This window comes from Mesocricetus auratus, unplaced genomic scaffold (genome assembly GCF_017639785.1).
Source record: "Mesocricetus auratus isolate SY011 unplaced genomic scaffold, BCM_Maur_2.0 Super-Scaffold_100009, whole genome shotgun sequence".
NCBI classification, from domain to species: domain Eukaryota; kingdom Metazoa; phylum Chordata; class Mammalia; order Rodentia; family Cricetidae; genus Mesocricetus; species Mesocricetus auratus.
In genome coordinates, this window is record NW_024429193.1 from 13,609,376 (window position 1) to 13,632,109 (window position 22,734).

The 22,734-nt window shown below is 44.1% G+C and overlaps 1 protein-coding gene across 4 annotated transcripts in view; it reads right to left on the bottom strand.

Annotated features, from left to right (window-relative positions):
- Positions 1-12,476, bottom strand: part of Col24a1 (collagen type XXIV alpha 1 chain) — a 261,191-nt gene extending 248,715 nt beyond the window's left edge. The window contains exons 1-3 of one of the 4 annotated variants that reach the window (XM_021233967.2): positions 12,353-12,476; positions 11,784-11,914; positions 7,637-7,701 (exon numbers count right to left, since the gene is read on the bottom strand). In XM_021233967.2, coding sequence (XP_021089626.2) covers positions 7,637-7,701; positions 11,784-11,839 — 121 coding nt within the window. In that variant the 5' untranslated portion in view covers positions 11,840-11,914; positions 12,353-12,476. Of the gene's footprint in view, positions 1-7,636; positions 7,702-11,783; positions 12,204-12,348 lie in introns of those variants that run through there. The other 3 variants (XM_040751646.1, XM_021233968.2, XM_040751647.1) reach the window with 3 other exon arrangements.
- Positions 12,477-22,734: the final 10,258 nt, after the last annotated feature.

A 22,734-nucleotide genomic window follows, 5' to 3' on the forward strand; every position in this document is an offset into this window, starting at 1 on the left:
CTCCCCTCCTCCCCTCCCACACCTGCTCTCCCCCCCAGTCCCCCACCAAATCCCCTCTCCTCTCTCCAGGGAGGGTGAGGCCCTCCATGGGGCATCTCCAGAGTCTGTCATTTTGTTCAGGGCAGGGCCTAGGCCCTCCCCCAAGAGTCCAGGCTGAGAAAGCATCCCTCATTGTGGGATCGGCACCCAGAGTCCATTTGTATGCCAGGGATAAATACTGATCTACTACCCAAGGTCTCATAGATTACCTAGACCTCCTCACTGACAGCCACATTCAGGGGGTCTTGATCAGTCCCATGCTGGATTCCCAGCCATCAGTCTGGGGTCCAGGATCTCCCCCCTTGTTCAGGTCAGCTGTTTCTCTGGTTTCACCAGCTCTGTCTTGACCCCTTTGCTCATCAGTCCTCCCTCTCTGTCACTGGGTTCCAGGAGTTCAGTTCAGTGTTTAGCTGTGGGTGTCTGCCTCTGCTTCCCTCAGTCACTGGATGAAGGTTCTAGGATGGCATATAAGGTAGTCATCAAACTCATTATCAGGGAGGGGTATTTAAGGTAGTCTCTCCAATATTGCATAGTTTGCCAGTTGGGGTGTACTAAATTCTTCCTATGTACCTAGTACTTCTCTAAGAACTTTACCATATGGTCAAAATTCTCACAACTCTTTTACCAGATTCCACCTGTCATCCCTTATCTTACCCTTAGGAAAAGTTGGAGTTAAATTCTATTTCCGAGGACACACAACAAGGGAGTACAGAGGTGTCCATTGGATACAGTCTCAGAGTCAATCCCTTACCTCAGTGGCTTTTAGTAACATATCTCACTTTGCCTAAAAACGGAATGGACTGTACCCCCTCCTCTATCTGCTCCTTAAGGTAGAATAAATGATGGTGTCACCAAGGCAACGGCCATGCCCTCTTTACTGGAAACAGCAGGCCCAATGTCGTCATTCAAACCATAGCTGCAACAACCGCATATTCTGACTCACAGACCTCGCTTCTGGCTTTGCACATCCCTCTGTCTGCTGAATGTATCCAGGAGAAATTACATGTCCCCAAAGCAGTCCTAGCTGAACATATTTCCCCCAAACTTCATTTTTCATACTTCAGTGCTGTGTCAGTGAAGAGTCTCACAGCCACCAGGGAGCCAGCATGATCTTTCTATAGCATACCTGAGATTCTGACACACCTCTGGTTCAAACTCTGCAACGGCTCTGTGTGACACAAGGGATCGCTGTCATCAGTTCCTGTCTTACCGCTCTTATGTCACTCCCTGTCATTTCATCTCACCTTATTCTACCTCAGACAAATGCATCTTCTTTTAGTCTTTAGGCTTATTGAACTCCTGAAGCTGGCTCTTTGTGGGCTCGCAGCTTCTAACTCCTTCATCCTTGGGCTAATTTTAATCAGCTGCTTTTTCAATGATAAAAATTCATGGTGGATTTAACAGATTTCTGTAGGTTTTGTGAGTCTTTCTAATGTCTTGAAGCTGGGTGTGGGCTTGGGGAATCTTTGCCCTTGAACTTGGTGTCATAACTAAGGGTGGCTCTGGAAGCAAGGCTCCCACACACTCACCTTTTGTCCATGGCACAACCGGTTATGCCACAGCATCCTCCAGTCTGGGTATTTTTATCCTTTCTAAACGTTTCATCACCAAAGCTTATCAGCTTTTAAAGGCCATTCAAAGTCCCACTGAGAGAACCTACCCACACTGGGGCTTACTTCCCAGCAGGACTTAGCTCAAGTGTCACATTATTTTGTTTTTATTTTACAGGCTGTCCTCAAATCTCTTCCTGAGAGAGTCTCCTGACTCAGGCACCCAGGCACCCAGGCACTACAATCACTACACACATCACATGCTATCCTGCTGGCCTGCCTCTTCTCCAAAGGTGGAAAAAGAAAATGTGAAGGAAATGGAACAAAGTAGAGGATGGATGAAGGAAGGAGAGAGAGAGGGGAGAGAGAGGGGGGGGGAGAGAGAGAGAGAGGGAGAGAGAGAGAGGGAGGGAGAGAGAGAGAGAGAGAGAGAGAGAGAGAGAGAGAGAGAGAGAGAGAGAGAGAGAGAGGTCTAGTCTCATATGCTAATACTATGACTTCTACCCCAGTCGCTGTAAATCCAGTCATTGTAATTTACTCTACTGGGAGTATGCTCCATGCCAAAACAAAACAAAATGAAACACACAAACAAACAAACCAAAAAACAACCCAGAATCTACATTTGTTTTTCAGATGCAAAAAACAAAGACCTGTCAACATTCTATCCCAAGGGTCATATACAATTATCCCTGAAAGCTTAGAGATGTTTCATACTTCGTAGTAATTGTAATTTAAGTGATTTTTAAAAAAAAGTTATCAAGCTTTAGAGTCTAACAAGTAGTAGAGTTAACACTTACTATTAAAAAACTAAATGGATATATTACTTCTAATTTCTCAATATTTTAAGTTTTGATACATCTTGGCCAGCCGTATCCTACTGCTATATTCTTTCTGATGCTGCACTTCTGCCAAATTAAAAAAAAAACTTAAAGTGATTGTCCTGCATCCATTCCCACATTGTCAGCACTAGTTGGGCTCGGGCTATTAATAATAATCCAGTTTTAAAAGAATACTTGAGGTTGGGAGGAATGTGAGTTGATGGGTCCTGGAAAGAGTTTGAAGAAGGTACCAGATGGGCAGATAAGATCAAAATACATCACATGCATATACGACATTTAGAAATAAATAAATAAAAATAATCTTTAAAAAAGTGATCATTTAAAATGAAACCACCAGAGTTATAAGAAAGATTATACAGTACTCAACATACTTCTCTTTTCCTTGCCAATTTGTATAACATGGCCAAATTAACTAGACAGTCTCCTTATATTCATTTTTGCAAGGTTTGTTTTAGTCACTTCCAAACATGCCAAAATCATGACTCAAATATAAGCCTCCCGGCTCCAGGTCACTGAGTTGAGGAACTCAAGGAAATGATTTGCGATCAGTTGCTTTTGCTTTTTCCAATCCCCACGGATATGGGAAGAGAAGTGGGTCTAGACTGTGGTCTTCCGTTCTAGGAAGATTTATTGCACTGTCAGCATTTACCTTACGTGCGGTGTCTCATTGCTTTCACCCTAAACCACATATAACGTGAGTCTTATCTTCATTTTGGTCCATTGGAAATGCGGCTCACGGTGTTTCAGGAATTCATTCAGGGTCACATAACTACTCGACGGTATATTCTGGACATAGACCTGGGCTATGGTTCCAGAACACCTGTGTCCCTAAACACCTTTGGCCCCGTGGGTATGTTAAAAGCAACACTTGCTTCTTTAAAGTTTTCTTAATGCAAGTAACACATTTATTCTGCATAAGTGGATCAGTGCAAACTTACTCACAAAGTGGGAAATGAAACTTTAAGTCAAATCTAAAAATTGTTGATGAAGTGCTTGGTGTAAGGCTGTGAAGGCGCTGTAGCTGGAATAAACAGTGTCTATGTAACATTGGATTCAGGTACACATCAGACACTCTTCTCCTAGATAAGCGGTGTCTACATGTGTTGTCACACTTAGGGTCATGAACCAGGGATATGATGCCTTTTGACAATTAGTTAATCAGTCCAGTTTGACCCACTCTGAAGTGACACTACATCTCCCTGCCACATCTCATTGGCAGCCAGTGACAGCAAGAAGAAAGGGTTACTGTTGCAATCAGGAAGCTACCCAGACCAGCACATCCTCAGCAAACCTCATCTTATCTAAGTCACTTTAGCTTGAAACAGACTCACTTACTCACTAGGTTTCACCCAACACTGGGCTAGAAAGCAAATATAGAATTAAGATGATAGCGAAAATGGCTTTTCTTGGCTGTGTTAAAATTTAAGAAATAATTGAAACTGTAGAAATCATAGATTTTTTCCCATTCAATCTTCAAGATCTTTCTGAGGAAAAGAAGAAAATGTGGTTCAAGACTACACAAGCAGTGGGTGATTAGAAGAGACAGCAGCAGACAAAGACATTAGATTTTTTAAAAAGCACCAAGGAGCTGAAAAAGTGAACTCTTAAGGGCTTGCAGAGGCAGACAATCACAGACAACAGGTCAACTCAGAGAAAGTCCTGAAGGGCTCAAGAATGAATTCTTGGGGATTTAAATTGGGTTGTTGGGATAGTAGAAAGTAGCTAAGCATTTGTATAAAAAAACCTTGAGACCCTAATAGGATAGTAGAGATTAATGGCATTGAAATATGATCCAATCACAGCAGAAAGTGTAGGAGCACCATGTTCAGAACAAGGGACTCAGGAAAAATGCACATAACACATTAGATGGCCATCCTTCATCCCAGACTCTTTTAATCACTGAACTCTAACAGTGGTAACCACCATGATTTTACACTTGTAAAGCAGGGGGAGGAGGTCCTCTCTAAAGACCTTGCAGGGGTCCAGACATTTGGGTCACAAAAAGACAGTCAGGCAGGCTTGCCCTCCAACATCCTCTCATGAAACATCTCAGTTGTCAGGCCTGTGCGAAAACAATTCCCAAGTGTACTTTTACTGTCATATTTTGAAATGATAACAGAGACAACTGCAGATTCTCAAAGAATGGCTTCAGTATAAAACTCAGATCAAAACAGAGAATATCTGGAAGAAAATAGCGCAAGAAGAAAAATTCAAAATATTTCTTTTGCCCTTAGTGAGGTCAGAGTAGGATGTGCACCCAGGAAGCAGGAAGGAGATGCTGCTTCTTATGAGAAAGAAGGGGAGTCTGAGAGGGAGGGGCAACACTCGGATCAACAGAAATATCCAAAAGAGTAATTCAGAAGGGCTCTTATCTCACACAAAGATGGAAAATGGGGTCTTAACATAAGAAAATAAATAATTTGATTGTGGAAATCCAAATATGCCACAGAAATGGAAGGGTAAATGGAATTCATTAGAAACACAGACACAGCAAAGGGAATTTTCCAGAAAGTGAATGGTGCTTCCACATCGAATAGGCCCATTGTGTTCCCAACAGAACGAAGAGACTCATATCACGACACATTATTACAAACTTCAAAATGTCAAGAACAAATGATTATTAAAAACCTCAAGAGAAAGAACAGGTCATAAGTCAACTACCAAGAATTACTCTATCATTTTTAACAACAGCCCTGAAAGCCAAAAGACGAAAACCATGAAAGCCTTTCAATTTCAGAGAAGAAAAATCTGACAAGAAAATTCTCTACTCTCGTACACAAATCCCCTCCCATGTGAGGGTTAGACAGATGACTCCTCAGTAACACTGCCCAGCTCGGCATGCACATCACATGGACAAGGAAATGGACCAAAAGAAGTGAGTTCCAAGAGAATGGATAAAACATGGATGAGAGATGCCAACAGTACAGTCAAGCAAAATGGAGCTTCTAGAAGGTACTACACCTCCAGGAAAATAAGGTAAAACCAAATTTAAAAAATGTTCAAGAAACATGATGTGTTTGGGGAGAATTTTTTTCAAAGGTATTTTAGAATATGTTGTAGCATATGAACAAATATTATGGCATAGAATGAATATAAAAGCAATGAGAACAAACAGTAAGTAATCTTGAGGCATTGTTAATAAAAAAAACTGCAAGTATACAGAGGTCAATGACAAAAATACTTATATGGACATAATAGGTAAATTATAACAGCCAAGAAATCATGGATTTATATTGAGGTGATAGGAGGGGAAGAATAAGCACAATATAAAACATTAAAACTTCATCGTCAATAATAGGAAGTCAATAAATACTTAATCATATTATTAAGAAAGCAAAGATTAAATCCAAAAGGTGTCAGTGACTCTCAGAGTAGATAAAGGAAAAGATTTGCTTTCCCAGTGCAACTTCCCTTTAAGCCATGAGCTTGCATTAATTACACTGACACTCTCACAAGCACAGACCCACTTCGAGATTCTCACTGAGCCTCCAGCTCAAAATGATATTTGACCATCTTAAGGTGTGCAAGTCATAATGGTGCTCACTACAAAACATAATTTTTTGATATCACCCCATTTTAATGTATTTGTCCCTGTGTGTGCATGCCATGTGCAGGCAGGTGGGCTTGGAGGCCAGAGAAAAGGGTCAGATCCTCTGGAACCGGAGTCCCAGGCAGCTGTGAGCAGACCAGAGTGAGTGCTGGGAACAGAACTCAGATCCACAGCAAGTCCAGGCAAGCAGTCAACCACTGAGCTGCAGCCCCTACTCGCATTACCCCTTTGGTCTGGTAGGTAGAAGACCATCCCTCCCTTTGCATGCCTTCTCTTTGCAAATACTCATCTCATTTGTAATTCTTTCCTTGTCATTCTTTCATGTTGTCATTTGGCTGATGGGCTCAGGTCACAACTGGCTCCTTGAGTTTATTACTAAACCAAAAAGCTGATGGTATCAGAACATGGGCAGCTGCATGGAACTACACATAAGGAAAACAGCCTAGGGACCACACTGCTAGTGTCTTAAAAGCCATCACACTTCCTGGATTTTCTCTTTGAAGAAATTTTTGAACCTTTGACAAAGCCACTTTTATTTTCACTTGAAGCCAGAGATATTTTTGTATTTATACTTCAATCATTGGATAGTAGGATATTTATTGGGAAATAGACACTTTAAAATGTTGTTTAATAAATGAATAAAGTGGGATATACAAAGATTTCTGAGTGCAACGAGCTAGTAGACCAAACCAAAACACTATTCTCTAGACCACCCCACAGGAATTAAATAATGTTCTGAGCCCACTGATATGCAAATTTTGCTGCTGAATGATGCAAATCCAGACGGAACATTTATTACATGCGTGTGTTGTTTCAAGAAGGGCAAAGGTTATTCAGTTACAGTCTGCCACCCCCAGGAACTCCCACTTGAAATGAAGTCACAAGCAAAGCCTTTCCACTGTACAAAACTTCCCTTTTATAGAGACTTTGCTTAAAAATGTAAGCAATTTCACAGACGGAAGATCTGAGTAGTTTCTTAAAGGTCCTATTATCCCCCAAATCGATGTTTTTTGGTACCCTGTGCCCTTCTGACACTGGCTATAATCTTCTATTACTGTCTAATGCTGAATTTCAGGTTATGATGACTTAGAAGGAATGTGCCTTGGATGCCCCAAACAAGCAGAAATGTTGTTTGTTTTTGTTTGTTTTGATACAGGGTCACATGTAGCCCAGGCTGGTTGCTGGCTTGATAGATAGCCAAGGCTGACTGTCCCTGATGGTAAATCCTGACTGTCATCCAGGTGGGATTTAGAGTCTCCATGGGAATAAATTCCTGACTGTATCTGTCAGCGAGTTTCTAGACTAAGTTAATAGAGCATCCACCCTAGATGTGAGCATCAGCACTCCACTGGCTGGGGTCCTGACTGGGTTAAAAGGAGAAGGCGAACTGAGCATGTGCACACAGGTGGGATGGGGCCAGTTGCCTCTAGCTCCTGTGTGATGGGCAGCACCCTGACACCATGAGCCCAAATAAACACGTCCTTCCTTATGCAGCTTTCGTCACAGATTATGCCATAGTCACTAGAAAAACACTCCCCTGCTTGTTTGGAACTCCATATCTTCCTGTCTCTTTTTCCCACATGCCAAGGTTACCATGCTCAGCTCAGACATATTCTTAAAAAAAAAAAAAGAACAAGTAACAAGATAATGCCCCTTACCTTGTCCCTGTGCATGAACAGTAATGCACACCACACATAGTACAATAAAACGAAGAAGCCGTTTCCTAAGGGGCAAAAAAAACAAGAACAAAAACAGAAAAGCCATTAGACATTTACAACTGGTAAGCCACACAACCCCTACCTCAGGAGTCTGCACCGTGGTGTGAGATTGGACTCTAAAGATTTTCCTCACAAAGCCGATAATGCCGAGTGGAGGACCATCCGAGCTCTTCTGCTTTAGGACAAGTGAAGTCCAAGAGCTGCTCGTATGATATAGATGGATTTCCCATGGCATGCTGGAATCACTTCTGAGTTTAATAGCTTGCTGATGCTTGGCTACCTCTCTCTGCTCTCACAAAGGTTCCGGTTGTAGTATGCTTATGACACATACAAGGTACATGTGTGTGTGTGTCATGTTTGTGTATGCGTGTTTGTGTGTGTACAGAAGCCAGAGATGGGCACCCATTGTTTTGTCCTTAGTTATTCTTCACCTTGCATTTTCAGACAGGGTCTCTCATTGCCTTTGAGTTCACCAATTTGGCCAGGTTGGCAGGCCAGTAAGCCCCGGGCATCCTCCTGTCTCTGCCTCCCCAGCACTAAGGTGACAGCCGTACACTACTGCACCAGCTCTTCCTCAAGTGGACGTTAGGGCTGAAACTCTTCCTACAGTATGTTACCTGTATTTTCAGATATTCACCAGGTGGGTCTAATGTGCAAAACAGGCTTGAGGACTATTGTGTAAGATTAATTTCTGCACATGATGGAAGTCAGCATTCTCAGACATTTAATAAAACTGATCAAGTCTAAAAGAACTCAATGTCATGGCCACTAAATTTTAATAAAGATTCAAAAATAGCAGCCCACACAGTATCTGGGGATGTCTAACAAAGTCCAAAAGTGCCTGCATTCAGTCTGCTAGCCTGATCTTTAGTTAGTCAGTGTGACATCAGCAACATTCAAAACAGCCAGCCAGAATAGCCAGGTGAATGCTTAAATTTAGGTGGAAAATAGACATCCGAGGAACTAATTCCTTTTCTGAGAGTTTCCCTAGATGCAGCTTAAGGAGCTATTCAACTTTGTCATAAAAGTCCAGTCCTGTTGGGAGAATGCCAGCAATCTCTCTTTAGGGTACTCATGAGATCCCTTGAATTTATGATACGTGTCTCCGGGCTACCACCATTCATTGCTACAAAGACAAAGTTTACAATAGCAAGAAAGACTTGCGAACTTTAGTGAATAGCAAACTTTTTGATGAGCTGGTGGCCTCTTAAATCAGCAGAGAAGTGTGAAGCAGTGTGAGAAACATACATGTAACACACACCTAGCATTTCAACAGCTCCCCTGGTTCGTGGCTTTTATGCCAAAAACATCTTTGTCCTGGCAGCTTTATAGGTCCTGTGTTTTACTAACAGCTAAGATTCAGAAATAATAAAAAATTCTGTTTCTCTCAAAATAACTGAGGGGAATTTTCATCATTCCCAGCAATGGGAACAAAATTGGATGATTCCAAGGGAAAAGCTCTGTCAGTGATTCACCCACAGTGAAATCTCTCAGACTGTCAACTGGAGGCAGTTTGAAGGACTTACAGAGCACGTCTAATTCTAGATGCCTGAGCAACTCCTGAATTCAGGGAGGGTAATGCTTAAGGATGTCAGGCAGTCAAAGAGCCTGGAGTACCGGTGGGAAAAGAAGAAAAATTCACCAGCCAGTAGACCAAGGCAGTTGTTAAACTGGCCCATGCTAGTGTTAAAGAGTTTTGAATGAATGAATCTACTTTCAGGCACCAAGACCAAGAGACGGTCCTTCATTTCTACTAAACTTCTGTCTGACTTCTTATCTGCTCCCTAATCCCAAGATCAAGGAAGTCATTGCTCCCCTTGCCCTCCTTTCGTCCAGCTAGAAAAGTGACACGATCAGAAGTTCTTTCAGTCTCTTCTGTTTCTCTCTGTACCTCCATTTCAGCTACTTCTTCCTGGAGATGGTACTCAAACTATGTCTCCCAAGCCTTCAGGTACCCTGATTGCCCCATGTCACATCTGAACATTTTGACGGCCTGGGTATGGAGATCCCATCCTCTCTCTGCTTTGGTCTCTGCCTAGGTTTCCTTTAGTTGAACCTTTCTTCTTCTTAGAACCGTTCAGCCTCTCCCTCCATGCCCCCTCCACCCCACTGGCCATCCCTCCCCTTGTCCCCTTCTCTCCTTCAGCCCCCACCTTTTCAGGATTTCCGGGTATCCTTCCTGAACACACACCTTTATCATTCCCGTTTCCTTTGCTCCTCTACTGAACGCTGCACATTGTTAGGGGAGTGATTGTATTCTCTTTCAACCGTTCTATTCCTATCACCTGGGACCAGGGCGGACTCTCCCCAGCTGATGTTCAGTAAATATTTGTTGAAGAAATGAATAAATGGCAAGTAAATGAATGGCAGAATACTGCTAAGCTTTTGTAGAATAAAAATGAGATGGTCCTTATTTCATCTCTCACCCAGAGTTATAAAGTTCTTTTTTTTTTCAGAGTTATACATTCCAATATCAGATCTAGATGCAAGGCACAGCTCACAAAGAGGCCAGAATTACTCATCTAGGTCTTTTATAAAACTTATCTTCTGCAGCGTCACAGAGTACCAAACAGATTGTCTAAACAACACCAGGGACTCAGGGAAAGCCTTAGAGTTGGGAGTTGGCAAGAAGATTGGGCCCTGGAGTCTGAGCAGAACCTGGGGGGCCTTCCAAAGCCCGAAGGAATCAACCTGTAAGAAGCATTCAGTTCTATAAGATGTGATACATCTGAGCCCCACTCTGCCTGGAAAAGCCATTACTCAGTGGGATGCTTATCAAGAAAAGCCAGATTAAAAGCCTGGATCTGAGCAAGCCTCTCTGGGAAGGTCACAGGGAGAGCTTCTAGCATCTGGGAACTACTGGGCTCCCAGCACCATGAGGCAGAGTCATGATTAAGTCCTATAGACTTGATTGTGTCTCCTGGAAAAGGGGGGTGTGCCTGGAGGTGCAAATTGCCCCGAAGTAGGGAACAGTCACCCATGAAGCTCGCAGAGGTTAGAGCAGAGCGCACGCGTCAGACCCTGCAGGACCACATGTGCTCAGAAGCAACACCACAAGGAGGGCTTTCTCCACTCCGCCTCCACCAGCGCTCAGCTGGCTTGGGCAGCTTGAGCTCTGCCCTCCTCTTCCTCCCTACAACTCAGCAGTCTTCCTCTCCTCTTCCCTCCCTCCCTCCCTCCCGCCCGCCCTCCTTCCCTCCCTCCTCCATCTCAGGGGCCAAATGCAAACTTGTATAACCCATTGGCCTCTAGTAAGGGGCGCCCAGACGGGCAATCAAGGCTGAGAGTCATCGCGCTTTTCCCCAGTGTGGGGATAGGAGCAGGTATGGTGTGCAGAGAGAAGACGGGCCAGCCCAAGCTCTATCAGGGAAGGTAGATGCGCTTTCACACCCTACTCTCCCCTCCCCGCATCCAAACCTATCCTGGCTGCAAGCACCGCTTCCCCACTGAGAGACCTCATGTCAGGACTCAGCCTCAACTCCAGATGCTCGAGTTATGTCTGTTTGCCTTCAAAAAAAGAGGTGACTGCCCTAGACCCCCCTGAGCTGAGCAGTTCCCTACTTTCTAGGCTCGGTAGTCATCCCTTCTCACCACCTGGCAACCTAGTCCCAAAACCGTGCTTGCAGAACGCAGAGGATTGCTAGAATCCTAGCAATCGCCCAGGCTGGGAGCCCTGAGACAGCTGGGAGCAGGACTTCAGCCAAGACTGAAAGAGGAGACCGGAGGAGAGCGCTGGGGTAGTTGGAGTTGAAGGCCAAGCGGGTGTCAGAGACGCTCAGAAACTGCCTGGGGTTGTGGCCTAGGGGATGCTGGGACGCAGGCCAGCAAGCTTTTCCTCCCTAGCCACAGGATCGCTTTAGCATAAACTGAGACTCTCTGGCAGAAGCTTGCTTCCTTTCAAACACGGTATTTTACAAGTTGAGAAGTCAAGAGGAGGATGCCACGGCAGCTCACCCGCTCCCAGCGCCAAAAAGTACCAAGGAGCAGAACCACAGATCTCCAACTCCGTGGTGGATAGAGAGGGTGGAGAGAGGGGGTTGGTCTAAAGCCCCTTCCTCCCCCCTCCGCCGGCGGATGCGCTACTTACGTTTTTGTGGTAGGGGAGACCTTTCCTTGCCTTGTCCTGTAGGCTCCTAAATGCATTTGTATGCATTTGTCCCTGCGGCAAAGCACTAACGGGAAGCAGAAGCCAGCTCCGAACTGCTAAAAGTGCAGGTACTGTCCATGAAAAGGGGGGAAAGTCACATGAAAACCATGCTCCGACCCGTAAAATGGGGGGGTGGGGCGGGGTAGGAGGATGAAGCGGTGTAGGGGTAGGAAGCGGCACCCAGCGGGGGAAGAGAGCTAAGATGCTCCGTGCCTTTGCTGTCTCGGGGGTCGCGCTCCCCTGGGGTACCAGAGGTGAGCGAGACTTCACCCTGACAGCGGGGCCAGCAGCAACAGCGGAGCAGGGTCGGGAGCGCAGCCCTGGAGTTCACTTGCGGTTCAAAGGAGACTCAGTGACTCCCGTGGAGCGCTCTGCTTTGGGCCTGGGAGGAGAAAGGCGGGGTGGAGGGTGGAGGGTGGGGGTGGGAAGAAGGAGGTGAAGGAGTAGGGGAGGAAGTCCCCAGGAGCAGCCTGCGCCCAAACATTTGTCAAACAAGCACACACACCCACTTGGGAAATCAAGTTGGTGCGAGGGGGCTGGTGGCCACTGCAGGCGCTCGCTCTGAGTTGACTGCAACGCCCGGCCGCTTTGCCTGGAAGAAGAGGAGCCTAGTAAATCCGGCTGGTGTTAAATTTCACCGCGCACTGACTTGCAATGACATCACCAAACACTGAGCACACCTCCCTCTCTGCCCCCCTCCCCCCAGCACCCTTCCCCCACCCCAGAGCAGCTCTGCTGCCCTGGTCCGCCAACCTCACAGGGTCAGGCTGGGCCAGCTGCAACCAGGGCACTCAAGTCACCTCGTAGCCACCTCCAAGATGCTCGCACTTCCTAGTTGTAGGTGGCTCAGGGTCATTCCTTTCTCTCTGTCCATGTTCCAGACTGGTTTGAATCTATGTCAGACTCTTGCATGACTCTCCATGCCCAGACTTTTTCTTTGTTCTCTTTGCTCACACCTGGGAACCCCCCTGACCTCAGTCCTTCATCCCCGCTCCCCGCTCAGCTTGCTTTCTTTGTAACTAGCCTGTGGTCCCGGAAGTCTAGTTAAGTAGACCAACTCCTGCTGCTGCCCACCTTTTACTCCGTTCTCTGTCCACCCCCCGTACTATTTCTACTGGCTTTCCCTCCTGTAATTCACCTTTCCACCTAGGTCCTCAACTTGACTCAGTTACAAGTCTGGGTATGTACTGTCCAGTCAGGTAAGGGCATGCTGTCCCACAGTCTTACAACTCACACCTCCAATTTCAGTGACAGTGTTTTAAACACCAGTTCCTATCCTCCCACAGTCCTGTCAGACTGAAAAGTCCACTGTGTGAATTTGCCAGCAATAAAGACACCAAATACTCCTCATATTTGTTTTCCCAATTGATAAGTTTGTAAATTTGGCTGGCTGCCATGCTACTACGAGACATGCCTGCTTAGGGACTGAGTGCTGCCTGTGACATCACCATTTTTCCACATGTTTCCACCGTACTCTTTGCTTCCTCAGCTAAGGGTCTTTCCTCTTCCCGAACAGGAGGAGCCTACCTCGAAGTAACAGTGGAGGCTGAAATTGGTCAATGTAAATAACTGACACTATTCTCAAACTATATGATTTTCTCCAGAGCTGACTTTGATCTGCCTTCCTCTCCTTCAGCCTCTAACTTTCCATTTGGAAATGGCGTGACAGTAACGGAAAAGCACAAGGCACTTGTATTCTTGTCCACCCCTTGTCTGCCTTCCCTCACATTCCCTGTAGGAGCTCCTCAGCAGACCAAGCGCGTGCACACTGTCAGTGCACTGACAGTAGATTTTATTTCCAAAGAACAGACCGTCAGACCAAAGTGGAGCTTATAAAGTTGGTGCAGAACATGGGAGATGCAGCCCAAAGCACAGAGTGGCCAGGCATCAGCACTATCCTAGGAAGATGTACATCCCATTCGTCCTCTCAATAAATGCTATAAAACAGGCATTGTCTTTTATCTCCATTTTTCAAAGAAGGAAATGAAACCAGCTCAGATTGTGTACTGCTGGGACTCAAAGGCAGATAAGAATGTCCTCGGGTGCAGTGCAGGGCTTCCAATCGTTCCTCCTTCCCTTCCTGGCTTACTTTACATTCACTGCTTCCCGCTGACTCTTCCACAAAAGTCTTCGGACAAGGAGTTATGAAACTCACACACAGTATTCTGCCTCCATCACTATGAAGACGCAGATCCAGTGTGTGGTTGAGGTAATACTAGTGCACTCTAGGAAAAAACACTGGGTTTGTGAATAGAGCTGAAACAGTTAGTCTTGAAGTACAAACAGTGCACTTTCTTTAGAGGTGAGAGACCTTTAAAGAAGGCCCCTCCCCCTCAAAATCACTTACATCCATGTATCATTTCTCAAACAAATGTTTATGGGACAGCAATAGGCAGTCAGATATCCTGTCAGTGGGTGCAGGGTAAAGGCGGAGGATCAGAGGCCACCCTGTCTAGCTGACTTGCAAGCTGACTAACAGGTGACTGACTAGCAAGCTCAAGGAGAGACTCTGTCTCATAATGACAGTGGAAGGCAACAGATGCTTACCTCAGACTTCCACACACATATGACACGTGTGCTCCTGCTCAGTCACAGGCACACAAACGCACATGAGTTTGCCTGTGTATACCACGTGTACATGTGTATTTGTGCTTATGTTGCTAAGGAAAGGTAGTTCCCATAAGACCGCTAGGCTTCGGAACAGACAGACAAAAGGACAGTTAGCCATGCCCAAGCTTCTGTAATTATATTTGGGGGCGGAGGGGAGTGAGGGACTGTTTGAAACATCATGTTGAAAGTTTATCTCAAATAAACACAAAAAACCTCCCAATGATTTTTACTCCATAATATATTAAAGTCAACTAGAGCCCTCTACTGGAACAGCATTCTAGGAGGGGCAAAATTTATATCAGGAACTAAGAAATGACAAGATTCCATGTCTGCATCCAGAGGCGGAGGTCCTCGAATTCAGCAGCCCACAGACTCACTCACTGGATGAACACTAATTTTCCCTGTGTTATATAGTCAAGAAAGAAACATTATTCATCACCAGAAGTAGAGGTGGAATGAATGGAAGGGGCTACAGCAGACTCACAATACAGCAACTGGCAGAGGCTTACCCATCTGGAATCTTCAGGAGGCAGCAGAATCAAAGAGTGGACTATGGTTGCAGGGAAACAGACTTTTAGTTCAGATACATGGGAGTATAAAACATAGTATCTGAACCTTAAAGGGATTTCAAAAGTTCGCTCTGTGTGTGTGTGTGTGTGTGTGTGTGTGTGTGTGTGTGTGTATGCGCATGCGCACACATGCGCGGGCATGCCTGTAGGCATGCATGCGCATGTGTCGTGTGTGTGTGTGTGAGTACAGGCACTGAAGGAGCTCAGAAGCAGGTGTCCGGGTCCCTGGAGCTGGAGTTGCAGGTGGTTGTGCGTCACTGGGTGCTGGAAACTGAACTTGGGTCCTCTGGAAAAGCAAGGAGTACTCTTACACTGGGCAACCTCTCCAGCCCCACAATCTTTCAGTAGAAAGCATTTGGATAATTGTTGCCATTTGAAACTATTGAGCCAAACAAAATGTGTTCATCTCCACTGTTCCTATATTTTTGGTTCTTTCATCATAAGGTTGATATTTTTCCCCTATGCTACCAACTTTAATGGAGAAAACAACTCGCAGAAGCTAGTGATACCACAACACCATCAAAACTCAGGTAAGAGCGTACTGTGGAGAGTTAGCCTGCCTGTGACTCAAGCTCATGACAACTTATCATCATCAGCTGAAGTTCCTCTCACCTTACTATGCACACTTAGGAAATTCTTCCCAAACGTTTCTACTTTACCTTTTCTTGGAAACCCAAAAGGAACGTAAAACACACATTTTGTCAGAACAGGAAGTCAGGTTAATGGTAATACTTTTGAGGTATGAGAGTGGAAGGAATTTCCAGGATTTTAGAGTCAGATTCTTCTAACGACAGTGGCGACACTATGAAAATAGCTGACTTTCCATGGAAGAAGTGCAAAGCTAGCGGGTGCCAGGGCAGCCTCTGAGGCTAATAGGATGACTGCAAGAGTCTACACATCCTACCAGGAAGCTACATGACTTCAGAATAAACAAAATAAGGGATATCCTTTTCTGATGAAGTAAAATTTCAACACAAACCATATCAAAATCTGATGAGTTCCAACAGGAGGTTTTGCTTTAAAACAATATGACCATTTTAGCATTTGCATATTCCATCCAATAATATTCAAAATTGTTATGATGGGGGAATAATCACAAATTCGCTATTCCCAGGGGGGATCAAAGGAGCAAAGGAAGTGCTTGCTTTCATGTCACGAGACTGCTAAGGACAAGTTAAGTTTAGTAACCCGATGAGAGTGCCTGAGAGGCCCTATCATTTGCAATCTCTTGACTATAAAAAGGTTTTATGTGACAAGTTGTAGCTCTCTTCCTGGAAGGAACATTCCAGCTGAGGCATCCATACGGAAATGGAAAAGGTGGGTAGGAAAACAAGAGAGAGCTGTTTTACCAAGCACTTCTGTGTAATGGGCACAGTTCTGTCGACTTTGTCTGGTTTGTGCACGTTTCTCAGTCACCAAATGAAGAGATACTATGCTCATAAAATATAACTTACTTTTCAAGTCACAACAAATGAATGGTAGAAAGGGAGCCTCTGCCCAGATCCATTTAATTCTGTCCTTCATTCAGAAAGGGGCAGGCCTCCCCTGGGCTTGAACAAAGCATGGCACATCAAGTTGAGGCAGGACTGAGACGGTGTCCCACTTTTGTAGCCTCCTGCCTCAGTGACCCAAATGCTAGGTTTATGGGCACGATTCACTGCTCTTGGCCGTAATCTTCTTCTTTTTTTTTTAACAAACACTATATACATAAATGTCATATGTCAGCATGTTAAGCAACTCCTGGTTTGGTTGTCATCATAAAACTTAACTGCTTGCCTATGAAACCTCTTTAGCAGTAGGGACCCTTATCCATGTATACCTAGGACAAAAAACTATGGTTTAATTGAAATTTCACATTTTGTATATTTAATAAATGAGTGAAGAGATGATGGCTGCCTACACTGTACCAGGGCAGCATTACAAGACTGACAGCTATAAATATATGACATACAAGGGCTGCTGTGAAGGTTATAAATGGATAGGGATGGAATGTCACAACAAAACCTAATGCAGAGATGATATAGCAGAGACTGAGTCTCCAGTGGCTTGGAACCATTAAGACCCAACAGAACAGGGCATGACTGAAAAACCCCAGAGCTTCAAGGATGAAGGCATCTCTGACAAACAGACAGGAGCCATCGGGCTGGTCTGGGTAAAGGCAGTATGGGCCAGAATGTGAAGGTATGATAAGTCTGTGACGGAAATGGCACAAACATAGGGTAATGCTGGAAAGATCATAGGGCATCTCAGTCATTGGAATTTAGCTTGACTTCCTTTCCTAACCATCACGATAAAACAACTTGAAGAACCAGGTATGGTGGCACACGCCTTTAATCCCAGCAACGAGGAACAGAGATAGGTGCATCTCTGTGTTTGAGGCCACCCCAGTCTACACAGTGGGTTCCTGACCAGTCAGGGCTACAGAGTGAGAATCTGTCTAAAAAAAGAGAGAAAGAGAGAGAGCGAGAAAGTGAAATCTCGAAGAACTATTTTCTACCACTGCAAATAACCTTGATACCCAAAGAGTCAGCAAACATACAGGGAAAAAACCCACACACATACTCTTGCTCAGTTTAAAACGTGAGTCCTAGAGTTAAGATTTCTTACTAGGCTTGGATCACAACATACCTTGGCTACAAGCACAGACTTTACAGGAGATCCTGGCTGTAGAAGCCAGGAGGAGGCCTGAGCCAATAGCAGGCAGGACTGTAGGAAGCGCCAGGTGAAGTCCTGGACCAATGACAGGCATGAATTTTAGCCAGAGGCTTTGAAGAGGTAACTAGAGGATTCATAAGACCAACCTGATGTTCTCTCTGGGAAGAAGGCTACATGCAATTGTCGTATAAAACCTATTTATATGTGACAGATTACAGACAATAGGACCTCATGAGCCTTCCTTGAGAGGGAAGCAGATGAAAATCCGTAGCTTTAATAGTCAAGGAGATTTTTTGAATTCTAATACAGCGTGGATTTCCAATCTTTTGTTTCTCAAACTTCATTCATCCCTTCTTCCATTCCTTCCTCCCCGAGTGTTTAGGTTAGGATTTCCCCCTTTGTTAGAGCCTGTATTCTCAAAGGTGTTGAGTCTAAACAGCATCTAAACAGTTAGCAGAATAATTTCCTTTTGTGGATTTTCCTGGTTGGAGGTCTAGCAAGAGAAGAGATGGGGCAAAAACATCTTCATACACTGAGGAATCTTACTGGGCCCTTAATCAGTTTCTAGGTCAGATCTGGGGCCCTTAATGATTTAAACGCAGACATCAAACACAATGTAGTTAGGGCAAACATGTAAGATAGTCCCATTAGCCACACAGATGCTTTGTGCTAGCATTTCCTTCAAGTTCATGGGTTGCTTTTGTGCATGTGAGAGTGTCAAGTTCATGGGTTGCTTTTGTGCATGTGAGAGTGTCAAGTTCATGGGTTGCTTTTGTGCATGTGAGAGTGCATGCGTGTGAGTGAATGTGCTTCTGTGTGCACGTGTGTGTCTGTATGCATGTCTGTGTATGTGAGCATCTGTGTGTGCACACACTCGTGCATGCAGAGAGACATGGAGGAGTCTGGCTGTGAAGACGCTTGTCCCGGCGAGCATCACGCCTGTATGGTTGAGGGCTCCGAGGGCACCACTTGTCCCACTTGTCCCTCTGAAGTGCACAGTGTCAGTGTTTCCATTTTAAGCCCCTTCTGAATGAATTCCAAAAGCTACAGTGTTACCAAAAAGCTCATTGCTCTCAAGTGTACATATAAAGTTAAATTAAAACTGGTGCCTGGGAGTTTCCCTTTGAAATATGCAGGATTTCCCCCTTGATTCTCTCTCGCATTAAAAATTAACTGCTGCAAACAACCCGCTTGTGATAGCAGACGCTGCAGCACTAGGGCGAACTCTTCCATCGGTGAGTTTCCACCTTACTCCCTTATGGAATGTTATTTTCGTCACCTTAGGTGTTCCAGGGGTGTCCACCGGGGTTTGCTTTCCCCGAATGTCCTCTGGAAATTCTCTCATTCCTCACAGGACACAATTCTGTCCCAGAAGTTTGTGGAATAAAAGTTAGAACGCAACACTGCTGTAGGTGTGAACAAACCAAAGAATCTTCAAACAGTAGATTAAAGGAATACTAACAGGCAGTTGGGGCTCTTAGAACCACAGGAACACACTAGATGTTCATTCAATGTTAAAAATTATAAACGATTGCTGAAGATTATAATATAAATTATATTATATTATATATTATTCCAGAGACCTGAATTTGGTTCCCAGCATCCACATAAGTCGGCTCACAACTTCCTGTAACTTCATCTCCAGGGAATCTCATGCCCATTTCAGCCTCTATGTGTACATGAACTCATGTGCACAGACCCTGACAAAGACACACTCCAATATGCATAGTTAAAATAAAATAAATCTTTATTAAAGAATAATACTAAAGTACGATCACTAGTAATGCTTTTGAAGCCTCTGTTCCCTCACTCCTACCACCAACCCTAACCCTAAGTCACAGGAAAATGACACAAGAGTGTGCCAAGGCAACACAATTTGGCATCCAGTGTACAAAGTGTTCGTATTTACTTGAAGGCTCTAAAGAAAGAACGGAATAGAGTTTTCTCCTCTGAAAACAGATTCTTTGTGTGCACTTGCCGGGACTCTGCATTTCTCTGGCCACTCCATCCATGGTTGCTTCTCAAATGCTCTTCTTGGTCTCTGCTTAGAAAGGGCATGCCCATCTCTGACCTCTCTGGGTCAGCCCCCTCTGTCTGCTACAGCTCTTTCCTACAGACCTGAAAATGCAGAGTCTGAGAATTAACAGGACTCTGTGTGACCATGCTCGCCTCCACTGGGTTTCTCTGCAACAGGGACGAGGAACTCAGATGGCTAAATTTGACTTCTTACACTAAAATGATTTTCAGTGCAGTCATATTTCCATGCATTTAAAGTTCTCAAAAGTCTCGGATAGGCAACAATTTCAAGATGAAATTTCTTAATCTGCCCTTTGAATTGCACCTTCTAAAGATATTTCTCCTGACATTCATTTTTTAAAACTTAAGACCACTTACTGTAACATAGGACATTCCCTTCCTTGTCTAAAGCTACAATAACAATGGAAACTACTTATAGGTGTTTCCATTGTTATTGTCCTTTAATTGTTTGAGAACAGAGTATTAAATCGAGAGTCTTTTCCTGTAAGTTGTGCTTGGTCCCTCATGCCTGTAGTCCATCACTTAAGAGGATGAAGCAGGAGGCCTGCTTTGAATTTGAGGTCAGTGTGGGATATATAGCAAAAGTTCATGTTAGAAAAGGGAGGGATTATTTTTCCCACTTGTGAACCTATCTTAGTCACTGTTCTGTTGCTGTGAGAAGGAGATGCCATCACCAAGGCAACTTACAAGGAAAGTATTTAATTGGGGGCTTGTTTACAGTGAGAGGGTTAGTCATAACCATCATTGTGAGGAACATGGCTGCAGCAGGCAGACTCGTTGCTAAAGAAGTAACTGAGAGACCCCATCTGATCTGCAAGTTGCCTTCATCAAAGTCCACCTCCAGTGGCACACCTCCTCCAATAAGGCCACACCTCCTAATCCTTCTCAAACTGACTAGCAACCAGTCATTCAAACATTTGAGCCATGGGGTCTGTTCTCTTTCAAACCATCCCAGGACAATTCATAAATGTGTGTGTGTGTGTGTGTGTGTGTGTGTGTGTGTGTGTGTATGGCACAATGACTGTTCAGAGGTCAGAAAACAACTTGTAGGATTCAGTTGGTACTCTCCTTTCACCAAGTGGGATTTGGAGATCAAATTCAGATAATCAGACTTGACAGCAGGCACTCTTCCCTACCGAGACATCTCAGTGGTCCCTCCATACCGTAATGCAGGAAATAAATGGACTGAAAACCATGAGTCGGATAATGTACAGACAACTTCTCTCAGAAACTTTAGTTATAATTCAAGACTCTAACACTTTCTCCATTTAATGTGTGGAGTTAATTACTAATATAATAGTAAGTGCCAAGATCAGCTAAATTGAAAAGAAACACAAGAATACCTTGCTATGTAAATCACCTCCAACTCTGGAACTTTGAATGGCTACCTGCTCTCTGCAACTGCCGGTCACTTTTCTGTATTTTACATTTTTCTCACCCTCATAACTGCTATACAGTGGCCATGTTGTCATCTCCTAGCCAAAGACTATGACAATACATTATTGGACACATTTCATGTGAAAGTAATTAGAAATCCATTAGTTCCAGTCCTAAAGTGTGGAACATTACTTTGCTTAAAGAAATACTGAGTGTGGACAGAAAAAATTTAGGAAATACAAGAAATGGAAAAAATTAGAGCATGGTTCAAAAGTAACCAGAATAATTCTAGAACAGATGGATGTTCCTCTTAAAAGTATTTGGTTTAGACTTTGGTTTGAATAAAATACAAGAGAAACATCACTGGACAACGGTAGCTAGGATGAAATTCCTCAATCAGCATCTCTCAAGAAGGCATGTGGGAGGAAGGAGTGTGAGCTCATGTATCAGATTACACAAAGAACTGCTTCCACTCTATAAAATCAGGCAGCACTTGAATATTGCGAGTGAGTATCGGTGGCATGTGAATGTTTCTTTTAAAAGGCATCACGTTATGCAAAGAATGGGTGATGATTTTAATACTATGTGCATACTATCTTTGCTATTCCATACTTTTAAAAGCTTCTGTTGGCCCCTCTCCTTACATTTGTTTTAAGAAAACATGGGGAAATCCATAGAAATGTAAAATTTCCCCCGCTTCCATTGTGGATGAGAGAATCGTTGGTTTCTTGTATAACCTGTATTTCTGTAGGCAAACATAGAGTCTAAGCAGAAAACCCCAAGTACACTTAACATATGAGATAGTAGACATCCCAGTGTGGAATCAGAACGAAGGTTTGGCCATGCAACCACAGTGTCTTCCTGATTCTCCTTCACCTTCAGTCTCCATATTTGAGAGGTAAACGTGATACTATCGTATGCAGAGGGGCACCATGAAGCTTAAAGGGAAGTGCTCCACGCTGCAGGATGCCACAGTGTCTCGGACATGTGGCACATACATAATAAGTGTTACCATCCCCCAACCATGCTTGGATCCTTTCACTCGAAGTACTGATCATTTTACAAATAGTGATGCAGATTTAAAACTACAGTTCTAGACTCAAAGCTAATGCATGGTAGTGTTGGTAACACATATCTTTCTGATGATAAAAACAACAGTAGCAGCATTATAATTGCTTTAACTATTAAGTGATTAGCTTCATGTTTGTTGGCTGATGACATTTTACTTTACAATTTAGCATTCCTCAGCAATATTATTATGATTAGGATGTTGAATCCATTTATGATCAAGTACATAAGTACTTCCCCTCCCACCATCATGTAATATCTATAAGCCTCATGCATCAAATAAAACCCCACCCTTTCTTCCTTCTCTTGTGATTCTTACCTTATTTATAAATCTTGTCAAGTTTACACTTAAGGCAGGGAGCAAACGTTGCTCCTATAGGAAAAAGTCTCTTCTCTAACTGTTCCAGCCCAGCCCAGGATGACCAGAAACATCCTTGTTTCCATTTGGAACCAAAACAAAACAAACTTTTCAACTGCTTAACCTATCAGCTGAAAACCAGATGCATCTGCCTCCAAACCCCCACAAATGGCAATGATTACTGGTTTTTTGTGTTGCTGACTTGCCACTAATCAAG